Genomic DNA, 27,520 nt, shown 5'->3' on the forward strand with positions numbered 1-27,520 from the left:
TGGCTTCATCTAATACTGAAGAAATGTTTCTGCCTCCATAAAACATTGCAGGAGTAAGAATATTTGAACATTGTGCTTTCAAAATACATAAAATACCTTTTTGGGAAAAAGATGAATAATAGGTACTTCATTGAATTAAGAGTATTTCTCTGATAGGGGCTGGAGCGATAGTACAGCAGGTAGGGCATTTGCTTACCCAGGTTCAATTCCCAGCATCCCATATGGGGTCCCCCGAGCACCACCACAAGTAACTACTGAGTGCATGAGCCAGGAGTAACCCCTGTGCAATGCTGGGTGTGACCCAAAAAGAAAAAAAAAAGTATTTCTCTGATAGCCCAGGAAAAAACTGTTTTGCTGAATCAGTGAAAGGGGGAATTACTTGTACTCAGATACCAGGTTTAATAAAAATATCTTCTTAGAAATTTTTCAGCAAATCATATAGTCCATTGTGCTTATAAATTAGACTTAATGCGTTTCCCACTCTCCCACCTAAACCTCTATTAAAAACCCTGGATATATATAATTTTTTTCAAAAAATACTGTCTGTGCAAAGAGATGACCAGTTTGACAATACTGCTAATTAATATTTCAGTAATCTAAGATTCTTTCCCATGGTTTTTTGTGCTCAGAGTTATTCTAGGTGGGGCTCAAACCCAGTTCAGCATCAAGCACATACAGGACAAATGCCTTCGCTCCTGTACACTCTCTCTCTTCTTCTTCTTCTCTCTTCTCTCTTCTCTCTCTTCTCTTCTCTCTTCTCTCTCTCTCTCTCTCTCTCTGTCTCTCTCTCTCTCTCTTTTTCTGGTCCCTGATTTTTTTTTCCAAACGTCTTTTTATTGGTTTGTCATTGGTTTATGATCCTATAAGAGTTTTTAGAGTACAGCTTCACACCTCTGTGTGTGTGGAAGACTTGCTGCCTCCCCAACCCCAGCTCAGCACCGTCACACTGTCGTCAGTGGGCCCCCCTACACAGTCTTCCCTTTCCCCTTCCCTATTTTTAACAGTCGGAGAGTTGTTTTTGCCTGATCGCTTCCTTTGGTTATTTATATTCCACCTATGAGTGAAACCATCCGGTTATTGTCTTTTACTTCCTGATTCATCTCACCTAGCGTTCCTTCTGTGTTGTTGCAAAAGGCACAACTTCATCATCACTCTTTTCCCCTGCGCCCCCCACCCAGCGACCCCCACACCCCCCCGCCCCCATTGAGGCTTCATGTATGTAAGCATGAGCTGAGCTTTACCCTTGACCCATGTGTCTGGTTCAACTTTCTTAAATAACTGTTACGCATACCACAACTCAACTTTTGCTTCTGTCCTACTTAGTCTTCTGTCGGTGAGCATTTAGGTCAGCGCTTGTTTGGGCGCTTGTAAATAAAGCCGCTGTTTCCATGGTGGTGCAGATATTCTTTTGAATTCTAGTCCCTGGTTTTTAAATCGGGGGAAAGGTAAATCATACTATTTCAGCAGTTCTCGGCTCAGTTGATATTAGAAGGAATTAAGAAGATGTATATTAAATGTCAGTACAATCTCTCTTGTTCCGATGTAACTGTGATCATATGCAACACTGATTCAGCTCTTGCTATCACCGAGGCACTGTGCCAGACACGAGATTGTTTTGTTTATCCTGCTGGCACTTAGGAGATGTAAAGAAGAGACTCGGAAGCCTGGTTTCACAGCTATTAAGTAGATCCAAAAAAAAACGAACTTAGCCCTTAGAGTTTATTCTAATTAAAAATCTATAGGATTGAAAACATGCAAAAGAAGCTTGTCACATAAACATATTGTACAAAAAACTTAGGATGTCAACCCAAAAACCTGGGCTGGACTCACTCAGCTGCCTGCAGCAACTCCAGGACTCAGGGATCCAGGTGGCATGAACAGACCATCCAGGGGCCCTTTACCCCCGAGGCAGCAAGATCAGAAGGAAACGGGGGGGGGGGGGGTATTCCCAGTAGGCTTCTTGTTTAAGCTTTCTTATGCTCTTGCTGAAAATGGTCAAACTTGTCATTGTACTAAAAACTCCTGTTTGGAAGCTGTCTGAGGATTAAGCACATGTTTTGAAGTGAATCACCATGAGATACTGTTACAAACTTTACTGATTAAGTTTTAGTCACACAATGATGGAGTAGCAGCCATCCCTCCACCAGGATTAAGCCCATTTTTAAACTCTCTGGACTTCCTCAGAGAACTGAGAGCTTTAAACTTTGCCATGAATGGGTGGATGGTTGTAGTCTGCTCTTGGCAATGTTGTCAGTCAAATATGAACCAAAAAGTTTTTGTGAATTTTTATTTATTTTTGGTGCAGAGTATTTTCTATGATAATTTTCTTTTTAAAAATTTTTGTTATAAAGTAGTTCACAATATTTGATTATATTTAATATTCAAACACTAATCCCACCAACCATAACAACTTCCCACCACCATATCTGGGATGTTTCCATCCTGAACCCCAACCCCTGCCCCAAAGCAGAACCGAAATAACTCATTTTGTATTGTTTGTTATGAATAAACTGCTCAAAGTGGAAAAAAAAAATAGAGTCAATCCAGAATTTAGTCCCAGCTAACTCGAATGCTCTAGTCACTTTAAGTGGTCAACAGTGGTAGATACAAGTGCTTTGTTTTGAGCCTTCCTTTCTTTCTTTTTTTTTTTTTCTTTTGCTTTTTTGGGTCACACCGGTGATGCACAGGGGTTACTCCCGGCTCTGCACTCAGGAATTACTCCTGGTGGTGCTCAGGGGACCATACGGGATGCTGGGAATCGAACCCGGGTCTGCTGCATGCAAGGCAAACGCCCTCCCCGCTGTGCTATTGCTCCAGCCCCGAAGCCTTCCTTTCTTAATGCTGACATTCAAAGTTATCCTAACTAAGCGTTGGGAAAGAGGCCTGCAAAATGAAGTCACAGGACAGACACGTTCGCTTCTCCTCGGCTGCCCACAGCCCACCATATTGTATGGTTCACGAAAGATGTTATAAATACTCAAGTGGCTCTTGGCAGGAAAAAGGCCACCCACCCCTGAATTAAATGCTAACTTATATATAAAATGTGTGCATATGTATATGTATATATAAGTATACATATATTTATATATATAGCTTTACTGTACTGTTAGACTTTATGTAATTGTAATATATACAAATCTTTTGAAAAGTGGTCCATGTTTTAGCAGGTGTGACCATCTTTGACAATCCCCACCCCTCTTAAAAACTTTCTTTGTGCCAGATTTTCGTTGCTTTCTTAATCATCAAACATGTCACTAATACTGTGTTTTGGTTTGTTTTACAGTGATCCTTTTCTGTATGGCCGCCCTAATATTTCCAATAGGATTTTACATCAATGAAGTCGGAGGTCAACCTTATAAATTACCCAACAACACAGTAGTTGGGTCATCATATGTACTTTTTGTCTTATCTATTTTCTTTACAATAGTTGGACTTTTATTTGCCGGCAAAGTTTGTTTACCAGGCTGATGAATGTCTTAGTTGCTTGACTCTTTTATTAATGTTTATTTTATTTTTTTATTTTCGGAAGGTGGGAGGACAAAGGCAAGGCATCTGAGTCGTCCTCACCTAGGAATCTACTTAGATGAAACTGATGCTGAAAAGACAAAAATGCTTTGATTTGTTCTCACTATGCACTTTGGATTTAAAAACAAAAATTAAGGAGAGCCTTTTCCAGAACCAAATACAGACGATATTGACTAAATCTCCTGAGCATTTTCAGGCAGTCAGGTCTGCACTGTGATAGCAACCTAGTGAAAGAGAATGCTTTATACTGAGAAGCATGTGGCCCTTGGTGACTCTTGGTTCATTTTTAACGTCTAACGATTCATTTGAGAGAAAAAGTCTATAAGTATTTATGAGTCATGACGGACCAGAGGGGTGCAAAGACGAGTTCGTGTGAGGCTGGCCTCACCTCCTAAAGAAATTAGTATTAACAGATTCCTTGTAATGGTATGAACCTTTGGCACCAGGAAAGATTGCCATTGCATTACTGTACCATGAAGCCAATAGATCAAAACTTATTTGCTAAAAATGTATGTAAAAATTCTGAAATTCCCTATTCTCTATGTACAAAAAAAAAAAAAATCAAACACTAAGAAAACATGTTGTTGGGGCGGGTGGGAGGGGGAAATGTTCCTTATATTTATATAAATATATATAATATATATATTTTGCTGATGCAGTATACAGTGTGTATATATATGTGTGTGTGCGTGTGTGTGTGTGCCTATGTGTGTGTAGATTTATATACACACACATGCAAACGGTTCCTGGAAGAGAACTCTGAATGCTTTGCTAGCAAAACACTGTGGTGTGCAAACCTAGAATTCAATAGAAAAAAAAAAAAAGCCATTTATCTGAAGGCTGCATAGTGGAGAGAGTCTTCAGTTTACCTCATTCTTTGTAGCAGCCCTTGATTTTAACAGGTTTTTGTAATAGGTACAGATAATTCCATACCTTTCTAGGTGCAATTTTAAGTTAAGCTAAAATTCTTTGTAGGTTTAATTTATTTGTATATGGTAGTAGAAGGTAGATCATGTCAAGCCTTATAATTTGGGGGGGGTGAATTCTGACACTATTTAAATTATTGAAAACTGTTGTCTGTTGTACAGAGGTTCTCTTTTTCTAACTGGCAGTCTGTTACATTAATAATGCATTTTTATATGTTCAAGCACACAACTTTACATAAGATACAAAGTATACTAGAACTACAATGCATAAATATGAATACACCAGTAATATGTTGGTGATTTGCAACATTAACATCTCTTATAAAAATTAAATTTACGTTCTTTTCACCTGTAAACATATTATCACTACATTTCCTTTACCAAAAACCTGAGCAATACGATATTTTCTTTATGTGCTATATATACACCTTTGTTTGCTAAAAGCTAACATTTTTGCATTTACTTTAAAGGGCTGTACTAAACCCACAGCTTTTTTTTTTTTTCCTAAAAGAAGCATTACAGCGAATCCTTGAACTTATGAATAGTTTTAAGTACAGTGTTTCTCTTCTCCACATTTCCATGCCTTTGTGTCCACGTTTCTCCAGATGAACACGTTAGATATTCTCCTGTTTGCACTGTGGGGCAGGAGGATCGTTCTTGGCAAGGGAGCTAAGTTTTTCTTTAGAGTGAAACAGCAACCTAAATGTCCCTGTCCGTAGAGACAGACTCCTATTTCGTCCATGTTTTTACACAGCACTGAATGCACTGTTTTTTAAAAATTAGATTAGAAATGATAGAATGATTACTTCAGAGATGGGGTTGCTTCCTCAAAAATTCGGAGTATGAAATGGAAAAGCCTGATGTATTTCTCACTGGCTTGTTTGACATTCATATATATATATATATATACATATATATGTGTGTGTGCACGCACACACACATACACACACACATACACGTACATTATATATTACTGTCAATTCAGCAGTATTTTATTGTGAAAGAAAACCCCAGAGTCGTGGCTCGCTCAGAAGCCGGGGTCAAAGGTGGACCACCACCTCGGTGCATTCCTTGAGTGTTATGGGGACGTGGCGCACGTTTCCTTCCCGGAGTCAAAGACATCTTTGGGAAGTGCCTGCGGGAGACCATTTCCCCCCAAGTGTTATAACTAGTCTGTGCCAGGAGTATCACTCGACATTTCTGTGGACATTTGGGATTGCAATTCCCATCCTGCTTTGATTGGTCCTCAGTCAAATGGATCACTTCGAAGGAAAACTTGGGTTGTCACCATTGTACCACTGAGATAAAGTGTTAGCAAAGTATGGTTCAAATTATTTTATCACATGACCAAGAATTTTTTCTCTTCCGAAAGGTGAATTTATTGTACATAGTTTCTCAAAATAATTTTAACTGGATCATGAGCATGGGGAGAGAAAGTTTCTCAGCTGCTAAAAATTTCCCCATTGTTTACTTCTTTCACTTACAGGGGTATTGCATACCCAACTGCAAAATTTAAGGTTTATTTGTATCTGATACCCAAACTACTCAATTCTCTTCCGTGTCATCGTTACTTGGAAGTCCCAGTACCTAGAGGATTGACCGGAAGAAACTCCCCCTAACCAGTTGGCGTTCTAACCTGGATTTAAACCGTTTCATCTAGTAGGTGAAGTCAAATCTCTGTACTCTCCCAGACCAAATGTTGAAATGGACTCATTCATAACAAGTATGTAAATCCTGTAAGTGAAAAGATAGACAACTGCCAGCAGTTGCTTCTAAGAGGTCACTATAATAAGTACTATATAGTACAGTATTAACTTAGAGCAGGAAATCATATCTTGTAAACTGTATATAAAACACTGTTTTATGGTGCAATCATTTGTCCAATCTTTTGTCTGTTACATTGTTTTTAGAGTGTGCATTCTCATACCTAAGAACATCACTGTAAAATCTGCTGAAAACTATTTATAGGTTTTATTTGCACAAGACTTAATTTGAAATTTTTGGAAGCTCCTATTGAACATGTCTAAACGTCTGTAAACATGAAAAACCTTCAGTTCATTAAAAGCAAACATGTCAGTATGATTCTTTCCAAAGGTGATCCATGTTCTATGTTGTTAATGTGTGTATGTAATTTTTCTGACTCTCCCACTTCTATTTTTGGTTTTATTTGTTCCTTTTTTGTTTTTGTTTTTGAAGGACGGCTCTTTGTTTCTTCTTTTTTAATGTTCTAGATGACCAAAACATTTCATTGATTTTCACCCTTTTACCTGAAGCTTTGATATCCAACTTGATGTTCTGTGAATTCACTGTTCAATCTTTTCCGTAAAGGAATCAATCGTCCTGGTGACATGCAATCTGTTGATGGTGAGGGAAGGCCCAGAACAAGCATTTGGAACTAACTTTGGATAGACTCTTAGCTGTTATTTTGCATCGTGCGCTTCAAGGGAAGAACATGTTGCGTTTGTTTTTGTCTTTATTAAAAGACTACTAGCCACAAGTTACTCTGACTGTAGGGACCGTTTTCTCAACCCACTTTGATCTTTTAAAAATTAAATTTGCATTCACAATTCAGAAAGCTGTCTTTCAGAACCAATGTTTGAAGGATAAAAGTGTATGAAGGAAAAAAAAAATCGGCCTGCGTAGGTGGGAGTTCCTACACAGGACATATCAGTTGTATCACCTCAAGAGATTTTAAAGTTTGTGATTGTAGCCTGTATATTACCCCAGACTTTATTAAGAATTGTTTTCTAATTGGTTATGACATTTTTCAATTAATAGTTTCAAAGCAAATTGTTAATACAAACTGTATAAAATGAACATAATTTTCTTCACTTGTATTTTTGTTATCGAGCAAGTTTATCAAAATAAATTGTCTACTAAAGAAACTAAAAAGCCTCCTCTTACTTTGAAATAAGCTTGGATCTTTTTTAAAAACGTATTTCTTGGTGGGGGGGGGCTGGAGTGATACCACAGCGGCCGTCTCGGGTTCAAGTCCTAGCATCCCTTATGGTCCCCCGAGCACTGCCAGGAGTAATTCCTGAGTGTATGAGCCAGGAGTAACCCCTGTGCATCGCCGGGTGTGGACCCCCCCAAAAAAAATAAATGTATTTCTTACAGAGATTTCCCACTTTAACATGGTGACACTGGGCTCTTGGTTTGCTTTTGTTAATATCACGCCTCGGGAAGATTGTCCCGCCTCTCCCACCCCTAGTTCCACCTGAGGGAAGAGACGCCATTAATATTCCAGAACAGAATTAGGCCATTTTTACCAATAAGTAGATTCACTCAGTGTCGAGCGAACAGCAGGTAAGGGGTGTGCCTTGCATGCAGCTGACCCAGGTTTGATCCCTGGCATCACATAGGGTCCCCAACTCCCCAGAATGATCCCTCAGCCCAGAGCCAGGAGTGATACCTGACCACTCCAGGTTTGGCCCCCAAACAAAAACGGAGCAAATATTGGGCTGGAGCAATAGCACAGCGGGTAGGGTGTTGCCTTGCACGCGGCCGACCCGGGTTTGATTCCCAGCATCCCATATGGTCCCCTGAGCACCGCCAGGAGTTAGTTCCTGGGTGCATGAGCCAGGAGTATGACCCTGTGCGTCACCTGGTGTGACCCAAAAAGCAAAAAAAAACAAGCAAATAGATTTAAAAAAAAAACTCGTTTTTTTTTTTAAAAGAAACAGAACAGATAAAACGAGTCCCTCAACAATAAAAGACCACCCACGTCTCTTCTACATCGTAATCCAGAGTCCCCAAAGCCAGCACTTTTTTTTTTTTTAAACTTGCGCAAAGATTTAAGGCCAGTTTTATTTCTGCTGCACTGAAGGATGAAGAAGCAGTATAGAGACCCTAGGCCGCTCAACTAACCCTTGTGTTTCTTCACGTTTTTGTTTTCGTTTTTTGTTTGTTTATTTGTTTTGCTTTTGGGGTCACACCTAGCTCTGCACTCAGGGGTTACACCTAGCTCTGCACTCATGAATTACTCCTGGCAATGATTGGGGGCATATGGAATGCCAGGGATTGAACCCAGGTCAGCCACGTGCAAGGCTGCCCTACCCACTGTACTATCACTCCGGCCCTCCTCACAGTTTTTCACTATGCTCAGGTTATCGGGATTAAGTCAGTCAAACAGTTACTACTGGTAGAATAACGTTAGGGTCAGGGACCTGACCCTGAAAGAGCCTCCAATGCGGCACCATTGGAAAGGACAAGTGAAGAGAGGCTTCTAATATCTCAGGGCTAGGACAAATGGAGATGTTACAGAGACCGCTCAGAAATTCGACGATCAATGGGAAGATGATGATGATGATGATGATGAGAATAACGTACCTTTGATACTGTATCTTTTTGATAGAGCCTTTTCGGAATCCTGTGGGAAGTTGGGAGGTTAGAACAAGGTAGGATCCGGCTATTCTTGGACTTTGAGTATTAAGATCCTTAAGGTCATTTTCATAGGCCAACCAGCCATCTCTGTTTTCCTGGACTTGAGAGTTTCCCAGGGTATAAAGTTTTCAATGCTATAAATAGGAAAGCATCAGGGACTGGTGATCGACCCATACTTTTGTTTTTTGTTCTTTTTGAGTCACACCCGGCAATGCACAGGGGTTACCTCCTGGCTTTGCACTCAGTAATTAAGACTCCTGGCAGTGCTCAGGGGATCATGTGGGATGCTGGGAATCCGAACCCGGGTCGGCGGCATGCAAGGCAAACGCCCTCCCCGCTGTGCTATTGCTCCAGCCCCCACACCCAGGCTTTTATACCATCCAAAGCTTACTGACCCTGACAGAGGAATTTATAGAGTTCTTTTCTGTTCACCTTCACAGGTCATTGGAAATCATACTGGTAGACTCCTACTGAACCTCTACTAGAAGGAAGGAAACTTTTTTTTTGGGGGGGGGTGGCGCTAAGATCATAGGCAGAGGCAAAACATTGGCTTTCTGTTTGTTTGGGGGCCACAGCCAACTGGTGCTCAGAGCTTACTCTGGACTCTGCTCTCGGGGATCACTCCAGGCATAATCAGGGGACCGTTTAAACTGGGGTCAGCGACATGGACGACAAGTCTGGCTGTACTAGCTCTGTGATCTCCAAACTTTTTTTTTTTTTTTGAAAAAAAGATTGATTTCTTTGGTTTTTTGTCTCACCCGGTGATACTCAGGTTACTCCTGGCTCTGCACTCCGGGAGTTACTCCTGGTGGTACTTGGGGACCATATTGGATGCCAGGGAATTGAACCCGGATCAGGCAAGTGCCAGGCAAACGCCCTCCCCACTGCCCTATCACTTTGGCTCCCCCCGCCCCAAAGATTTTTTTAAACAAAAAATACCTAGCTAAAAACAATTTTTAAATATCTTGTTTTGACTTGGTCTTCCGTCAGTCCAATTCTAGCCCCCGAATGATTATAGGAAAAACCCCAAGACTGAAACACAGTGACTTCCAGGGTTGGTTGATTTGAGGTTGCGGGCCACACCTGGCAGTGCTCAGGACTTACTACGGGCTCTGCACTCAGGAGTCACTCTTGGCAGACGTGTGGGGCACCACAAGGTGCCGGGGATCCACCTCGGGTCTGTGTGTGCCAGGCAAGTGCTTTATTCCCGATCTCCCACCATGGTTTTCTGTTAAAAGCAAAGTCAAGTCTGGGTCACAGTTACCCAGCAACAAAATAAAAGAAGTTATTTATAAGTGGTATTAAAGAGAGAAAGCATAATGTTATATCATTTTTTAGAATTTTGATTTTTTTTCCAGCAGAAGAAACACTGGGGCGATATTTTCAAGCACATGAGGGTTTTTTTTTTAAATAAATGTTGTCTATTTATTTATTTATTTTTCTTTTTGGGTCACACCTAGCAATGCACAGGGATCACTCCTGGCTCTGCACTCAGGAATTACCCCTGGCCGTGCTCAGGGGACCATATGGGATGCTGGGATTTGAACCCGGGTCGGCCGCGTGCAAGGCAAATGCCCTACCCGCTGTGCTATCTCTCCAGCCCCGAGGGTTTTTTTTTTTAACAAGTCAGTTTTTATAGCCTCCGTTCCATAGAGTAAGACCCAGAAGAAATTTTTCATGAGACTCAAAAACATTAGAGGGGCTGGAGCGATAGCACAGCAGGTGGGGCATTTGCCTGGCACACAGCCGACCTGGGTTCGATTCCCAGCATCCCATAGGGTCCCCTGAGCACCACCGGGAGTAATTCCTGAGTGCAGAGCCAGGAGTAACCCCTGAGCATTGCCGGGTGTGATTGACCCAAAAGGAAAAAATAAATAAATAAATAAATAAATGAAAATATTCGAGCTGCATGCCATCAAAAAGGGCATATCCAGGGTTCCCATTTTCCAGATGAAGTTTTTTTTGGGGTTTTTTTGGGTTTTTTGTTTGTTTGTTTTTTGGTCACCACCTGGCAATGCACAGGAGTCATTCCTGGCTCATGCACTCAGGAATTATCCCTGGCGGCGCTCAAGGGACCATATGGGATGCTGGGATTCGAACCCGGGTTGGCTGAGTGCAAAGCAAACGCCCTACCCACTGTGCTATCACTCCAGCCCCCCCAGATGAAGTTCTTAAGGACTCAAAGAAGCTGAAAGTCTCAAAGCCACATAAATAGCAGAGCACTCAACACCAGAGAAAAATGGCTTTGACAAACAGACCTTGGACAGTTACTGACCCAGTACAAGTTCAAATTCCGTAGCCTTTGAACCAGTCTGTCTTAATCTAATCTTCCACTCCTTCAGTCTCTCTAAATCATTCTCATAAGTTCTTGACATTCCCACACTATAGAATGAAATCCACTCATTTTTTTAAATTGAATCACCGTGAGATATAGTGACAAAACTTTCATGTTTGAGTTTCAGTCATACAATGATCAAACACCCATCCCTCCACCGGTGCACATTCTCCACCACCAATGTCCCCAGTATTAATGACCCCCCCCACTTTCAGTCCTCCCCCTGCCTCTATGGCAGACAATTTTCCCCTATACTCTCTCTACTTTTGTGCATTATGGTTTGTAATACAGATACTGAGAGGCTATCACGTTTGGGTCTTTATTTACTTTCAGCACACATCTCTCATCCCGAACAATTCCTCCAACCATCGTTGACTTAGTGATCCCTTCTCTATTCCAAATCCACTCATCTGTAACAGTGAAACTTCATGATCCATGTCAGGCTAATTTCCACCATCTTTACTTTCTACTAAGTCCGCCTAGTCTCCATTCTTTCCCTCTACCCACTTTGCCTCTGTTTTTTTTTTTTTGAGTCTGTACTATCCCCTTGAGTTCCCCCTAAAACCTCCCCTACTAAGCTATTTGTAACCGGGTGTTGCTTTCTTGCTTTACACTTGTGTAACACCTTAGTAGAGGTGAGTGGGCTACTGGATTCAGGTCTCCGTTCCACAATCCTTTGTGGTCCCTAAGTCACTTAGTCTTTATAAGCCTTAGCCAAGACTTTCCAATGAGGCTAATAGTACTTAGCTTCTAAGGTTGTGGGCAGTTTAAGTAAAGGCTTCAAGCATGGAGTAAGCACTCTGATTTAGCTGCAGCTTTTACTTGTACATTCGCCTTTAACTAGAAAGTCTTGAATACAAGGAGCATTCCTGAGAGATTCAGCATGGTGGTGTATACCTGGATTATCGTAAATAAATTGGGGGCCAACCCACGTTCTAAAGAATAAATTGTACTTGAAATTGTACTTCCTGAAGATTTGGAAAACCTGATCATCTGTCTGCTGGGATTGTGTATGAAAACTTTTCCTGAAAGCAAAGTATTGCCTAGAAGTAAATGTGGTGTTTTGTTTTGTTTTGTTTTGTTTTGTTTTGTTTTTGGGTCACACCCAGCAATGCACAGAGGTCACTCCTGGCTCATGCACTAAGGAATTACTCCTGGCAGTGCTCAGGGGACCATATGGGATGCTGGGAATCAAACCCGGTTAGGCCGCATACAAGACAAACACCCAACCCGCTATGTTATCGCTCCAGCCCCTAAATGTGGTTATTTTATTGGTAAGTATTGAAGTGGGGCTGGAGTGATAGCACAGTTGGTAGGAAGATTGCCTTGCATGTGTCTGGCCCAGGTTCAATCCCCAGCATCCAGTATGGTCCCCTGAGCACTGCTAGGAGTGATTCCTGAGTGCAGAGCCAGGAATAAGCCCTGAACATTGCCGGGTATGGCCCCCCAAAAAATAATAATAATACTTATTACTATTATTATTTTTATTATTATGTTCTTACACAAATATTTCTCTCTGGACTGAAGATTTTTTATGTGGAATTCACCATGCTCTGGGCTGGAGCGATAGCACAGGGGGTAGGGCGTTCGCCTTGCATGTGGCCAACCTGGGTTCGATTCCTCCGCCCCTCTCAGAGAGCCCAGCAAGCTACCGAGAGTATCTCGCCTGCACAGCAGAGCCTGGCAAGCTACCCGTGGTATGTTCAATATGCCAAAAACAGTAACAAGTCTCACAATGGAGACATTACTGCTGCCCGCTTGAGGAAATCAATGAGCAACGGGATGCCAGTGATGGTAGTGATGGCACCATGCTCTGATATTTGGGGACAGGATGGAGCAAACACACTGATGACCCTGGGGAATTCTGGCTTTTACAAGCTTATGGGTTTCTTATCATGAAGCCATCCATTTGCTGTGTTTTCAAAAACATGGTTTTTCCACGATGGTTTCAGTTATCTGCTAAAAATAAGTCAAGGATTAGGTCTTACTTCAGATGTCGTTATTCCCAACAAGTGATTTCTATGGCATTTTGTTCAATTTTACTAATGTATTTGGTCACTATTAAATTAGTCTCCATTTATATTCTGTCAGGGAAAGTCAGTAAAATAAATGAGGCTCGTATTCTTCATTGTTTTTTTTTTTTTTTAGATATCCTATTTAGCTGACTAAGCCACTTCCAGTTTCTTCGATTAAAAATAGTAAGTTATTCTATTGCTTTCTCCTCCATGGCAAAATGCAAATGCAGCTGAAGAACAAGTTGAAGAACAGCGATATCCCCTGGGTGCAGGCCTGCAGGTTCCACGCTGAGGTCCAGGATTAAACTCAGGGCCTCATAGATGCAGAGAGTGTGCTCCAGCCCTTTGAGCTCTCCTGCCAGCCAGCCCATCCTGATTTTTATAAAAATGGGTGCGGAGTGTGTGTGAATACCGTCTAGGAATATCTAAGTACTATATTTTAAAATATTGTATAGAATCAGAGTTAGTACCGGGCATAGGGTCTTGCCTCACATGTGGCTGACCCCGGTTGGATTCCCCCATATTACATATGATGCCCAAGTCCCACCAGGAGTGATCCCTGAGCACAAAACCAGGAGTAAGACCTGAGCACAGCTTGATTCAGTTGTGTTCTGGGCTTAATATTTGGGCCGCAGCTTGGTGTGTGTGTGTGTGTGTGTGTGTGTGTGTGTGTGTGTGTGTGTGTGTTTCTCTATTGTGTGTATTTAGGTTGTTTTATAAGATTTTCTTTTGTTTTTTGGGGGGGAGGTCACACCCTGTGATGCTCAGGTGTTACTCCTACCTCTGTGCTCAGGGGTTACTCCTGGCTCTGTGCTCAGGACTTACTTCTGGAAGTGCATGGGGGATCATATAGGATTCCAGGATCCAACCCAGGTCTGCCGCATGCAAGGCAAATGCCATACTCCCTGAACTATTACTCCAGCCCCTGTTTAGGTTGTTTTTGAGATCTTTTTCTATTACAGGTAATGCTGTAAACATGGACCTTAGGTGACAAACTTCCCCAATATTATAACCTACATTCTAACTAAAGCATACCCGCTTAGTTAGATATACATTTTTTAAAAAAAAAATGTATAATGGTTAGAAATAGATATAAAGACATAGGGGTTTAGAGCAGGAAACAGTAAATTCGTGCTCTGCGTTTCCCATATGTTCGTTTAATTAGCCTCCTGTGAAATGGAATATTTCATAGACTAGAAAAATAAAGGCACTAAAGAGCGAGCAATTTGGCCTAGGTTCACTCGTTTAGGAACTGATGACTACGGGTTTCAAGCCTTAGTTCTTTGACTGCAAATCTAGGACGACTTCTCTGTTCCACACTGCCAGTTTGGCTAGTCAAACGGAAATAAAAATAGCTTGTCCCAGTTGCACGATTCCTTGGCTCAGACACAAACAGCTAAAGCTATGGTTTACTTCTGGATGTGAAATACAGGCCACCAAGAAAGGTCGTCACGACTTCAGGAATACCTTGTGAGTGTTTTTTGTTGTAAGGGGAAAAAATCAGTAACTTATTCTGTTGTTTGTGTTTCATCTTCTGTTGCTCTTCTCTCGCATCATGCTTTCCCGGCCGCTGTGATGGACGTTCATAGTACTACTAGTGCGGCTGGAGCAATGGAGCAATAACACAGCAGGTAGGGCATTTGCCTTGCATGCGGCTGACCCAGGTTCAATTCCCAGCATCCTATATGGTCCCCCAAGCACCACCACAAGTAATCCCTGAGTGCGAGCCAGGAGTAACCCCTGTGCATCACTGGGTGTGACCCAAAACAAACAAACAAACAAACAAAAACAGCAAACAGAGTACTACTTGTAGTGAATTAGATGGTGGTGCCCACTGATTTCATTGGGAACCAGAGAGTTTTTCTCGAATTGGCTATCCGTCTCTCCTAGAGGACTAGCCTAGAGGATTAGCCCAGGAACCGATGATGCCTGCCTTGCAAGCATTTGATAACAAGTTCAAATCCCCCATACGCAACAGTCCCACGTACACAAAACTTGATCCCACTAGCTCTGCTTTCTGTGATTCCCCAGTCCTGCAATCGATTTCTGGCTGCATGGCAGTGGCGTGTAAGCACCGCAGAGGGGTAGGGCCCCTGGCCACAGAGGCAGAAGCTCTGCAGTCATTCCTGGACGAGCACCGGCAACTCCCAGCATGCACCACAGGTGTGTGCACAGTTCCTGGTCGTCGCGCCAGCAATGGTGACTGGGAAGGGAAGACGTGGCGGTGATTAGTAAAGTAAAACCATGGCTAGATTCCTTCTCATTCATTAGCAAGAAGTCTCTTGGTGATTGGGGATGCCCTAGAGTTGTGTGGAGAATCATGGCTCAGATGTTAGGGAGGATTCCCGCCCCCACTTCCCGGACACACACACACACACACACACACACACACACACACACACACACACACACACCAGGCCCTTTGTCCTCTTGTATACACTCATTACTGCTAAGATAACAGCTGCTCTAGATTAAAGGATGCGGGGGCCAGAACGACAGTACATGACAGTACAGTGGGGAGGGCGCTTGCCTTATTCTCGGCTGACCCAGGTTCGATCCCAGGACCCCATTGGGTCCCCTAAGTCCCTCCAGGAGTGATCCCTGAGTGCAGAGCCAGGAGTATGCCCTTAGCAACCCTGGATGTGCTCCCCCCCATCCCGCCAAACAATACAAAAGAAACTACAAAAAATAAATAAATAAATAAATAAATAAATAAATGAAGAATGCAGCAGTGTTAGGATTTGCAACCCAAATTCATTAATGACATGATGGTGATCTGTTCACAAGAAAGAAGTGTTGTGTTGTACATCTGAAAGTAATGTTTCATGACCTTTTTGGAGGTTGTTTTGGGGTCACTCCCAGTGGTGCTCAGGTTTTATCACCAAATGAACTTTCTGTGAGCTCAGACAAAAACTATTTTTTTTCTTTTTTTAAAAAAAATTTTTAGGGGGCTGGAGTGATAGCACAGCGGGTAGGGCATTTGCCTTGCATTCGGCTGACCCAGGTTCTAATCCCAGCATCCCATATGGTCCCCTGAGCACCGCCAGGAGTAATTCCTGAGTGAAGAGCCAGGATTAACCCCTGTGCATCACCGGGTGTGACCCCAAACCAAAAAAAATTAAATAAAAATAATGAAAAATAAAGTTTTATTAGTGAATCACTGTGAGGTACAGTTATAGACTTAGAAACTTTCATGCTTGCATTTCAGTCATACAATGATCGAGTACTGATCCCTCCACCAGTGCCCATTTTCCACCACCAATGGCCCCAGCATCCCTTCCACCACCCCCACCCTGTTCCCTCCACCCCACCCCACCTCTGTGTTAGGGCATTCCTTTTTGCTCTCTGTCTCTCCTTTTGGGTGTTGTGGTTTGCAATAGAGGTATTAAGTAGCCATCGTGTTCAGTCCATAGTCTACATTCAGCCCACATCTCCCATCCTGAGAGGAGAGGACCCTCCTAGCACCCTTTCCTTGGTGGTCCCTTCTCTATCTGAGCTGCCTTTTCCCCCAGCATGCGAAGCCAGCTTCTAAGCTGTGGAGTAATACTCCTGGTACTTATCTCTACTATTCTTGGGTGTTAGTCTCCCATTGTTACTTTATATTCCACAAATGAGTGCAATCTTTCTGTCTGTCCCTCTCTTTCTGACTCATGTCACTTAACATGATACTTTCCATGTTGATCCACCTATATGCAAATTTCATGACTTCATCTTTTCTAATCACTGCATAGTATTCCATTGTGTAGATGTACCAAAGTTTCTTTAACCAGTCATCTGTTCTCGGGCACTCGGTTTTTTTCCAGATTCAGGCTATTATAAACAATGCTGCAATGAACATATAACCGCAGATGTTATTTCTACTATACTTTTTTTGCATCTCCGAAATATATTCCCAGAAATGGTATTACTGGGTCAAATGGGAGCTCAATTTCTAATTTTTTGAGAAGCATCCATACTGTTTTCCAAAAGGGCTGAACCAGTCGGCATTCCCACCAGCAGTGAAAGAGCGTCCCTTTCTTCCCACATCCGCACCAATACCAGTTGCTTTTGTTCTTTTGAATGTGTGCCAGTCTCTGTGGTGTGAGATGGTATCTCATTGTTGTTTTGATCTGCATCTCCCTGATGATTAATGATGAGGAGCATTTTTTTCATGGGTCTTTTGGCCATTCAGATATCTTCTTTGAGAAAGTTTCTGTTCATTTTATCGCCCCATTTTCTGATGGGATTGGATGTTTTCTTGTGGAGTTCAACCATGCCTTGTGAATCCTTGTTATGAACCCCCTATCAAATGGGTATCGGATGAATATCCTTTCCCATTCTGTAGACTGTCTTTGTGTCCTGGTCACTGTATCTTTTGAGGTTCAGAAGCTTCTCAGTTTAAGGTAGTCCCGTTTGTTTATCTCTGTTTCCACTTGCTTGGTCAATGGTGTGTCACCTTTAAAGATACCTTTAGCTTCAATGTCATGGAGGGTTAGGTCAACCTTGTCTTCAGTGTATCTGATGGATTCTGGTCTGATGTTAAGGTCTTGAATCCATTTTGATCTGACTTTTGTGCATGGTGTTAGGTAGAGGTCTGAGCCCATATTTTTGCACATAGTTGTCCAAGAAAACTGTATTTTTTAATCTCTAAAATTCCATTGCTTTAGACACTTAATTTCTATATCTTTAGCTGCTCAGGGATCACTTTTTAGTGTTCAAGTGACTATATACAGTGCTGGGATTTAAATTTGGGTCAGCCACATGGAAAGTGAACACTTTTTCTCCAGTACTTTTCCTCCTCTCTGGCCCTTTATTCTAAATTTTAATTTTATTTATTTATTTATTTATTTATTTATTTATTTATTTATTTATTGGTTTGGGGGCCACACCCGGTAGTCTTCAAGGGTTCCTTCTGGCTCTGAAATCAGGAATTACTCCTGGAGTTGCTCAGGGGACTCTATGCTGGAAATCAAACCCGAGGTTGACTGTGTGCAAGGCAAGCACCCTACCCGCTGTACTAGCCCTACAGCCTCTCTCTCAAACTTTTAAAGGAGAAGGGATTAGATGCTGAAAACAAAAATCAGTCACCACTGTCTACCCATCCCATGAGGATTAAAAGGACCAACTACAGCACATCGCTATAATAGTTATTAAGTGTCAAAGAGATTTGGAATGTAATTTTTTCTGATGAAAAGATTAATAAAGGTTCTTAAACTATATGTTAGGCCACTGAGACAGTCTTCCACAATACAAAACTCTGAAGTAGTCGCACTGAGTAGAAGACAGACGTGTATAGCCTCAGGCCAGTTCAAATCAGTTTTTCTCACCCAATGAACTTGCTGTGAGCTCAGAAGGAAACTGTATTTTCCAATCTCTAAGATTCCCTTGCTTTAGACATCTAATTTCTATATTTTTAGCTGACAGAAATAAAATCCAGTACACAAAGATGTAGAGCAATGTCCTTTTGGCTAAGATCACGTGTAGTATCAAGTGTAACATTATTATTAACATTATTATTATTATTATTATTATTGCTTTTTGGGTCATACCTGGTGATGCTCAGGGGTTCCTCCTGGCTTTTGCACTCAGGAATTACCCCCGGCAGTGCTCAGGGGACCCTATGGGATGCTGAGAATTGAACCTGGGTTGGCCGCGTGCAAGGCAAATGCCCTACCCGCTGTGCTACCGCTCCAGCCCTCAAGTATAACATTATTTAAAAAAAAAAAAAAGATTTTAGGGCCAGAGAGTTAATAGAGCAGGTAGGTTATGCATTGCACACAGCTGACCTGGCTTCAATCCCACCCACCCTTGGGTCCCCATTCAAGCACTGCCAGAATGATTCTTGAGCGCAGAGCCAGGAGGAAGCCCTGAGCACTCGGAGTGTGGCCCAAAAGCAGAACGAATGAAAAATGTCTCCGTTTTGGGTCTGGAGGCCTTTGGGGGTGCCGCCAGGTATGCACCCCTGCCAGATTCCAGCTTCTCTCTTGGACGCTGCAGAATGGCTCAGATGAGCTCCCTCATCACCTTCCCCCTCCCTTTTTCTGAAGTTGTGTTTACTCAGAGTGTCAACAAAACAGCTGCAGCTTTTTCCTTCTTGCAATTACGGAGGAAGTATTCAGTTCCTCATACTTATTCCCTAAAAACAGCATCAAGAGCTGATCGAAGATGAAAAAACTACCACCTTCATGTCTGATTAATTTGTGCTGTGTACAAGACCCTGCTTTAAATCCCCTTGCCAATTTATACCCCCTGGCTCCATAGTGTACCAGGCAGTTAGAAATATCACCAGGACCGAGTTATCAAAAGATACATTTAATAGTGGTTTAATTATTAAAAAAAAAAGATATTATACAGAGGCCCAGACTAAAATGGTTAATCATAGTTCAATAAACACAACAATGGTACCCTGGGGCTGGAGAGATAGCACAGGGGTCAAGGTGCTTGATTTATATGCAGTCGACCTGGATTCGATCACTGGCACCACCTATGAGCGATCTGAGCTCTGTCAGGAGTGCTCCCAGAGCACAGAGCCAGGAGTAAGCCCTGAGCACAGCTAGGTATAGTCCACCCCCACCCCTCACCCCTGCACCTCCTGCAAAAACTAAAACTTGGGGGTGCTGGAGCGATAGCACAGCAGGTAGGGCATTTACCTTGCATGCAGCCGACCCGGGTTCGATTCCCAGCATTCCACATGGACCCCCGAGCACCCCCAGGAGTAATTCCTGAGTGCATGAGCCAGGAGTAACCCCTGTGCATCACCGGATGTGACCCAAAAAGATAAATAAATAAATAAATAAATAACCCTAAAACTTGGCTAGAAACTATTCTTTTTTTCACTTGCCTTTTTTTTAGCCTCAATTCATTCCCTTAGCCGGGTGTTGAGCCAGATTCTTTTCACCTGTCCCTCAGCCTTGCCCGGCTGTTTATCATGAGGCCACTCGTCCTCCGTAGCAGCGACGCTCCCTCTCTCCCAGCTCCTGGAGACAATGCAGATGCCCAGACAGTCTCCTGGGATTCGGGACACAATACTTAGAGCAAAGCAAGAAAAAGGCCGCAGGAGAATTCCGCAGAAGCACTGCACCCTTGACTCGCCTTTCTGTATTCCTCTAGTGCAGGAGCGTAAGTTTCCATTTCTCCTCCTGAAGGGGTGTGAGCACCTTTGGCAGGTCTAAACAATTGCTCTTTATTATTTATTTATTTATTTATTTTTGGGTCACATCTGGCAATGCACAGGGATTACTCCTGGCTCTGCACTCAGGAATTACTCCTGGCAGTGCTCAGGGGACCGTATGGGATGCTGGGAATCGAACCCCAGTCGGCTACGTGCAAGGCAAACGCCCTACCCGCTGTGCTATCGTTCCAGCCCCTAAACACTTCCTCTTTAGCAGACAAGGTCTTGCATGTCTCTGCAGACTGCGTTGAAGACCAGAGTGAGGGGGCAGCAGGTAGGGCGCTTTACAGCGGGTTGGAGCTCCATCTCCTTATAAAGTCCCCCCAAACCCACCAGAAGTGATTCCCGGGGGTGCTGGAGCGATAGCACAGTGGAGAGGGCATTTGTCTTGCACGCAGCCAACCTGAGTTCGATTCCCAGCATCCCATAGGGTCCCCTGAGCACTGCCGGGAGTCATTCCTGAGTGCAGAGCCAGGAGTAACCCCTGTGCATCACCGGGTGTGACCCCCCCCCCCAAAAAAAGAAGTGATTTCCAAGTACAGAGTCAGCAGCTCCTGAGTACTGCCGGGTGTGGCCCAACTCCCCACCACCACCACCACCAAAGAGAAAAAAGTAAAAGAAACGAAAACCAAGGAGTGGTGTAAGCTTCTGGGTGCTCCTGTGCATGGTGCTTCTGATGACTTGGCCAGTGACACCGGTGCCATTTCCCTCTCGGATCCTTATCATTATCCACATGTGCTGAGTCACCCAGTTCCCCAGCACAGTGTCTGTGGGGCTCCTACCATGGACTCTATGCATGTCTTGTTTTTTTTTGTTTTGTTTGGTTTGGTTTGGTTTTTTTTTGGCTTTTGGGGTCAGACCCAGTGTTGCTCAGGGGTTACTCCTGGCTTTGCACTCAGGAATTGCTCCTGGCGTTGCTCGGGGAACCAGATGGGATGCTGGGGATCAAACCCGGGTCGGTGCAAGGCAAACTCCCTACCCGCTGTGCTATCACTCCAGCGCCTATCCATATCTTGTAAGGATGTGGCCCCATTTTTGAGAGTGAGGGCTCAACACCCAGGAACTAATCACCTACAGAGACTAACTACGGCACACATAATATTTATTGTCAACGAGATATGGAACCAAATATTTTTTTCTGATGAAAAGATCAAGTTTCTTAAACCAAAGCCCCACCAGCTGATCCCATCACCACTCATGACATTATTAAAAGGGCTGGGAGGGGAAAGACAAATATTCAGACTAGAGCCCTGGTGTTGGAATACTGAATGCCTGAAACTATTTTTTTAATAATGGTGTTATTTTTAAAAAAAAGTGAAAAACAAAAATAAAGGGTCGGAAAGTTGTCACAGCTGGTAGGACGCTTGCTTGGCATGTGGTCGACCCAGGTTTGGTCCCAGCACCACATTTAGTCCCCCGACCTCTCCAGGAGAGATCCTTGAGCACAAAGCCAGAAAGTAACAACCTCTGAACATCGTCAGGTGTTGCCACCCCCCCAAAAATTGAATAAAATTATAGTCACCCCCTAGGAGGAAATGCTTCAAGAAACTGCATGATCCACCAAGAGGCCGGTGTGACTCAGTTGATCCATGGTAAACTGGGTCTGTATTTACGAGATAAATGGCTATTTGCTGAGAACTAGTGGCTGCAAAGCAAAGAAGCAGGATCCTGTTATTAAAGTTTAAAAAAAAAAGTTGGCATCTGAGCTTTAGTACTGGTATATCTGGTACTGAGGGCTGGAGCGATAGCACAGCGGTTGGGCATTCGCCTTTCACGCGGCCGACCGGTGTTCGATTCCTCTGCCCCTCTCGGAGAGCCCGCAAGCTACCAAGAGTATGGAGCCCGCTTGGCAGAGCCTGGCAAGCTACCTGTGCGTATTGGATATGCCAAAAACAGTAACAGTAAGTCTCTCAAGGAGAGACGTTACTGGTGCCCGCTAGAACAAGTCGATGAGCAACGGGGTGACAGTGACAGTGACAGTTAGTAGTGTGCTCATATCTGGTACTGAGCTCTAGTACCATGGGTAGAGCGCTGGCCTTGCAGGTGGCCAACCTGAGTTCAATCTCTGACACCCCAAAGGGTCCCCTGAACCCCACCAGGGATAGTCCCTGTGCGCTACCAGGTGTGGCCCCCAAATCCAAAACTAAAAAAGTCCCCAGTTTATTTGGGTCTAGGCTGACAGTGAAATGCACGAAAGTTAGAAACATGGGCTGGAGCAATAGTACAGCGGGTCGGGCGTTTGCTTCTCATGCAGCCGACCCGGGTTCGATCTCCGGAATCCCATATGATATCCTATTCCTTCTGGCACCCAGAGGTACAGAACACGTATGTCTTGAGCACCAATGAGCAAAGCAGGAACTAAGACTGGGCATGTTGGTCACACCTGGTGTTGCACAGGGGTTACACCTGGCTCTGCACTCAGGAATTACTCCTGGCGGTGCTCAGGGGACCATATGGGAGGCTGGGAATCAAACCTGGGTCAGCCACATGCAAGGCAAACACCCTACCCGCTGTGCTATCGCTCCAGCCCCTGGGTTTTGCTTCTTGGAAAATGTCGAGACCCACCCGTCTTCTCAGCAGCAAACGAGGTGGTGAGGGTAATGCTGTCCACGGAGACTCTCCAGGTCTCCAAACTGGTGTCTCAAAGCTTCGCCAGCCCCTTCCAGCCTAGACTTTCAGTCTGGTGGGCACGAAGACCCTCGCATCTTGCGCAGAGTAGCTGCTGGTTGGCTGCTCTGAGCCTTTTGCTGCACTCGCCTTTCTCCTGCCGTGTCAGCAGGACCCCAGAGCTCCAGGTGCACAGTCTCGCTCTCAAACCAAAGCCGTGTGGGGCGCGAGTGGCAGCTGCATGGTCATAGGTTTGGAGTTTGGAGATTTGTGTCTGTGTCTCCCTTTTCTTTCTTGTTTTTTTTTTTTTTGACTTTTTTGGGTCACACCTGGCAATGCACAGGGGCCACTCCTGGCTCTGCACTCAGGAATTACCCCTGGCGGTGCTCAGGGGACCATATGGGATGCTGGGAATCGAACCCGGGTCGGCCGCATGCAAGGCAAACGCCCTACCCACTGTGCTATCGCTCCAGCCCCTGTGTCTCCCTTTTCTGAGCCACTCTGAGGATCAGCGTCTGCACCCTGATGGTGGCCCCGTGGTGGGAGCGTGTCTGAAGAGGAACGCTTCCGAGCGTGAACGCAGTGATTTGAAAAACCGAGCTGGGAAATCGGAAACTAGACGCAGATCCCTTCGCCTCCCGTGCCCTGGTTCATGGGTAACATCAACTCGTCTCTCTTCACACCCACCAAAAAGGGAATGGAAGGAGGCGGAGGGGTCTCCAGCCGTGGGTCAGTTACATCACAATCACCTGCAGCCATTGTTGAAGAATCGTGTCCCCACGGTTCTGTAAGGAATCTTCCAGTGGGAACTCACACACCTTTGCTTGGCACACAGCCCTGGATAATCGATTCTGTGAGCCAGGCTGGGCCCGGGCACCTCTGTGGTCGCCGCTGTCTTCTGGTGCTGAGAAGCCGCCAAACTGGCTGTGGGGTTGGTCCTTCCAGTGTCTCTGGGGACTCCCTGGCCTCTCCGGAAGTGAGTGTTGTGGGGGTCCCCAGGGAGTCAGGAGAAAGAGAAGGTTGCCACCTTGGGTATCCTTTCCCTAAAGCTCTCTGGGTCTGGACCACCGTTCTCTGATGCTCTGACGTGGCTCTAAAACACAACACAGGCTCCAAACCCTCCTTCTGAGGACCCTGGGCGGGTGGAGTCTTGAGCAAAGTGACCTGGGAGAGATGGGGACAGCAAACCAGTCTTCTCTTCCCCGGGGTGAGGCAGGAAAATCTCTCTCCCTGCCTCAAGCCGAGGTGGTGCGGTCTGTTACCTTGGAGACCAGCTAACAACTTCCTGCTGTAGGCAAGCTTCACGGAGTTGCCTGAAAGGACTAGAATCAGGACCCAGGAAAAGCAGGTCCAGGGAATATCCAGGGGCCCTTCTCCCACAGGTGGAGAAAAATGAACGGAGACCTGCAGGTGAGGGTGTGCGTTACCAGGGTGGCTGGGAGGGGTAGGGAACCTAAGTGGTTAGAGATTTCGGTGTGGGCACCTTCAGACACTAAGGTCTGGGCTGAGTGAGAAACGTTCAGAGCCAGGAGGGCTAAGCATCTCTCCCCACATGCCAGGCATGATACTACTAAGTGCTCAGGAATGATACTAAGTACTTGACAAGGATGAGAGGCAGAAATGATTTCCTTTGCAGAAACTGGGCGCAGCTAAGGAGGGTCAGGAAGAGCTTCCCTCGGTTTCTTGTCCCAGTAAGCAGGACAAAGGCGTTTTTCCAGCAGGTCTGACTAATGGCAAAGACTGATTTAAAAAGAAAAGGGGGGGGGGCTGTGGCAGCAGGGTTACTGCAGGGGCAGAAGGATGCAGCGTGAGGTGGGGAAGCCGAGGAGGAGGAACTTCAGGAGGGAGCTTGGGACCCCCCTGAGGCTGAATCCGTGATCCACAGCACCCAGGAGCCTCGGCCCGGGAGTAAACAGGTAGTGACGGGAACGATGCTGCCACGGGGAAAGCTCGTTTCGCAGGACTGCCCGTGGATGGGCGGGAGCAAAGGCAACGCTCGCTTGCGGTTAAATGTATCAACCCTCGGGACTGGAGAGACAGGACAGGGGGTAGGGCAAGTCTTGCCTTGCATGCGGTTGACCCGGGTTTGCTTTCTGGCACTCCACGTGATTCCTGAGCCTGCCAGGAGTGATCCCTGCATGCAGAGCCTGGAGCACGCCCTGAGCACAGTGAAGCGTGGCCCAGAAAACAATCTAAGAGGCCAGGGAAGACGGTTCAGGACTTAGGGGCCATGCAGGTCCTCGCTCAGCCCCTGGTACCACATGGCCCCCAGAGCATTACAGGGGTGCAGTCCTGAAGGCCCTGAGTAGGGCTGGGTTGCACCCCGCCCCTTCATGGCCCTGGGACCTCACTTTTTTTTTTTTTTTTTTTTGCTTTTTGGGTCACACCTGGTGATGCTCAGGGGTTACTCCTGGCTCATGCACTCAGGAATTACCCCTGGCGGTGCTCAGGGCACCATATGGGATTCTGGAAATCGAACCCGTGTCGGCCGCGTGCAAGGCAAACACCCTACTCGCTGTGCTATCACTCCAGCCTGGGGCCTCACATTAAACAACTGCCCTGGCTGGCCAAGAATCCCCAGCAGTGGCCCTCTGCTTCCTGAGCACCGTGCAGGAGGTCCCCAAGCTTAAGTGGAAAGGGGAGGAGCCGGAGCCACAGTACAGCCAGGAGGGCATTTGCCTTGCACATAGCCGACCCTGGTTCAGTCTCCGGCATCCCATATGGTTTCCCTAGCAGCTACAGGAGTAATTCCTGAGTGCAGAGCCAGGAGCTGGGTGTGACCAAAAAAAAAAAAAAAAAACCCAAACCAAACAAACAAAAAAAAAAGCAAAGGGGAAGAAATGACAAGTCCCAGAAATGGCTTTCTCCTGCATGAATATTTCAGAGATGCCTGGCGTCAGCGGCTAGCACTGTCTCATTGTTTATTTCTCTATTTTTTCAGTTTGGGGCCCCCACCTGGCGGTGCTCAGGGCTTCCTCCTGGCTCTGAGCTCAGGGATCACTTCTAGAGGGCATCAGGGGTCCCCATGGGATGCCGGGGCTCAAACCCGGCTCAGCTGCATGCAACCTCTATGTCATCTCTCCCACCCCAACTCATCACTGTTGACACTGGACAATGGCCAGAGCTACATCCTGCCGCTATGGGACTGACTCTGGTGGGCCTAGGCAGGGGAGCAGAGCTGAGATGTGGGGAAAGGCGCAGGGATGCTTAGCCCGACAGGGAAGAGAGGAGCTACTGAAAGGGGGTGCTCAATGGCCACTCGACCAGGATCTTGGGGCCAAGGGAAGCGCCAGACCCTCATCGTCTCTGCCCCATGTCCCAGCTCCCTGCCCAGCCCGGGGACTCAGCAGTGGTCAGGTGTGAACAGCGCGGGGGGTGCGGGTGGGCATGCTTTGTGCTGAGCTGCTTGTCCCTGGCCTTGGTCTCACCAGATTCTTGTGCATCGTCAGTGTCACCTGGTCCTCCCGAGGCCGGAGCGGGAACAGGCAGAGCAGTGGCTATGGTCCCCAAGATCTGGTGCTCACGGAGCAGCTGCCTGCAGGCCAGGCTTGCCTCCCTCTGCCGGCACAAGTCACCCCAAGCCATTTGTGCAGGCGCCTGAGCACAGAGGTCACGAGGAAGAGATGGGTGGGACGGGTCTGGGTCACCAATGGGCAAAGTCCAACAGTCTCGGCTCCTCCAGGCTCCCAGTGAAGGATAATGAAAGAAAAACAGTTCAGAGGTAGGTGTGTGTGTGTGTGTGTGTGTGTTTTAAATACATCGCCACATTATCTTGGTGTTACCCACAGCTCGACACAACCTGTGAATAAGAGATTCAACACCCCAAAGAGAAAAGCAAGTTGCCCGACCAGCTCCTGAACGGTTTTCTAAAAGATGTTCATGTATCTGCCACTCCTTTCTTTGCTCTGTTTGTGGGGAATTGGGGGCCTCATCCTGGCACTCTGCTTAGGATTGACCCCGGGTGGTGCGTGGGGGACTTAAACGCAGTTACGGGGGATTGAACCAGACTGGCCACGTGCTATAAGTATAGCGGTTACTCTGTATTATCTCTGGCCCCTGGAACTCCACTTGGGTTTTCTGCCTTGCAGTGTCTCAGCAATGTTTGTTGATCATAAGTTACAGGCAGGGGACGATCGGGAAGGGCGAATCCTGTAGAAGTCAAGAGCAGAACATAACGTCAGGTCTCACCCGAGGCTCAGATTCATATTTAGAAATGCAAGGACCAACCAAGGCTGTTTCTCATCCTCTCTCCGCCTCCCCACCTCCAAAGGTGTATTGTCTGCCAGTCTCCTGTCCTCTCCACTCTAAAAGGAGAGTTATTATTACCTTCCCCGTGGACTGGAGCCATAGCACAGTGGTTAGGGCATTTGCCTTGCACGGGCCAACCAGAGTTTGATTCCCGGCAAGCTACCGAGATTATCCCACCCATATGGCAGAGCCTGGCAAGCTACCTGTGGCATATTTGATATGTTAAAAACAGTAACAACAATGGGGCTGGAGCAATAGCACAGCGGGTAGGGCATTTGCATTTGCTTTGCACATGGGCGACCTGGGTTCGATTCCCAGCATCCCATATGGT

The 27,520-nt window shown here is 45.4% G+C and overlaps 2 protein-coding genes across 2 annotated transcripts in view; both read left to right on the forward strand.

Annotated features, from left to right (window-relative positions):
• Positions 1-4,106, forward strand: part of MOSMO (modulator of smoothened) — a 72,582-nt gene extending 68,476 nt beyond the window's left edge. Inside the window, exon 3 of the mRNA XM_055134678.1 lies at positions 3,284-4,106. Coding sequence (XP_054990653.1) covers positions 3,284-3,468 — 185 coding nt within the window. The 3' untranslated portion in view covers positions 3,469-4,106. The remainder of the gene's footprint in view (positions 1-3,283) is intronic.
• Positions 4,107-24,242: 20,136 nt separating this feature from the next.
• The window catches only part of VWA3A (von Willebrand factor A domain containing 3A), a 58,336-nt gene continuing 55,058 nt past the window's right edge, over positions 24,243-27,520 (forward strand). Inside the window, exon 1 of the mRNA XM_055136091.1 lies at positions 24,243-24,351. The gene's annotated coding sequence lies outside the window, so the exon portion shown is untranslated. The remainder of the gene's footprint in view (positions 24,352-27,520) is intronic.

The sequence above is a fragment of the Sorex araneus genome, chromosome 4 (genome assembly GCF_027595985.1).
Source record: "Sorex araneus isolate mSorAra2 chromosome 4, mSorAra2.pri, whole genome shotgun sequence".
Lineage (NCBI taxonomy): Eukaryota > Metazoa > Chordata > Mammalia > Eulipotyphla > Soricidae > Sorex > Sorex araneus.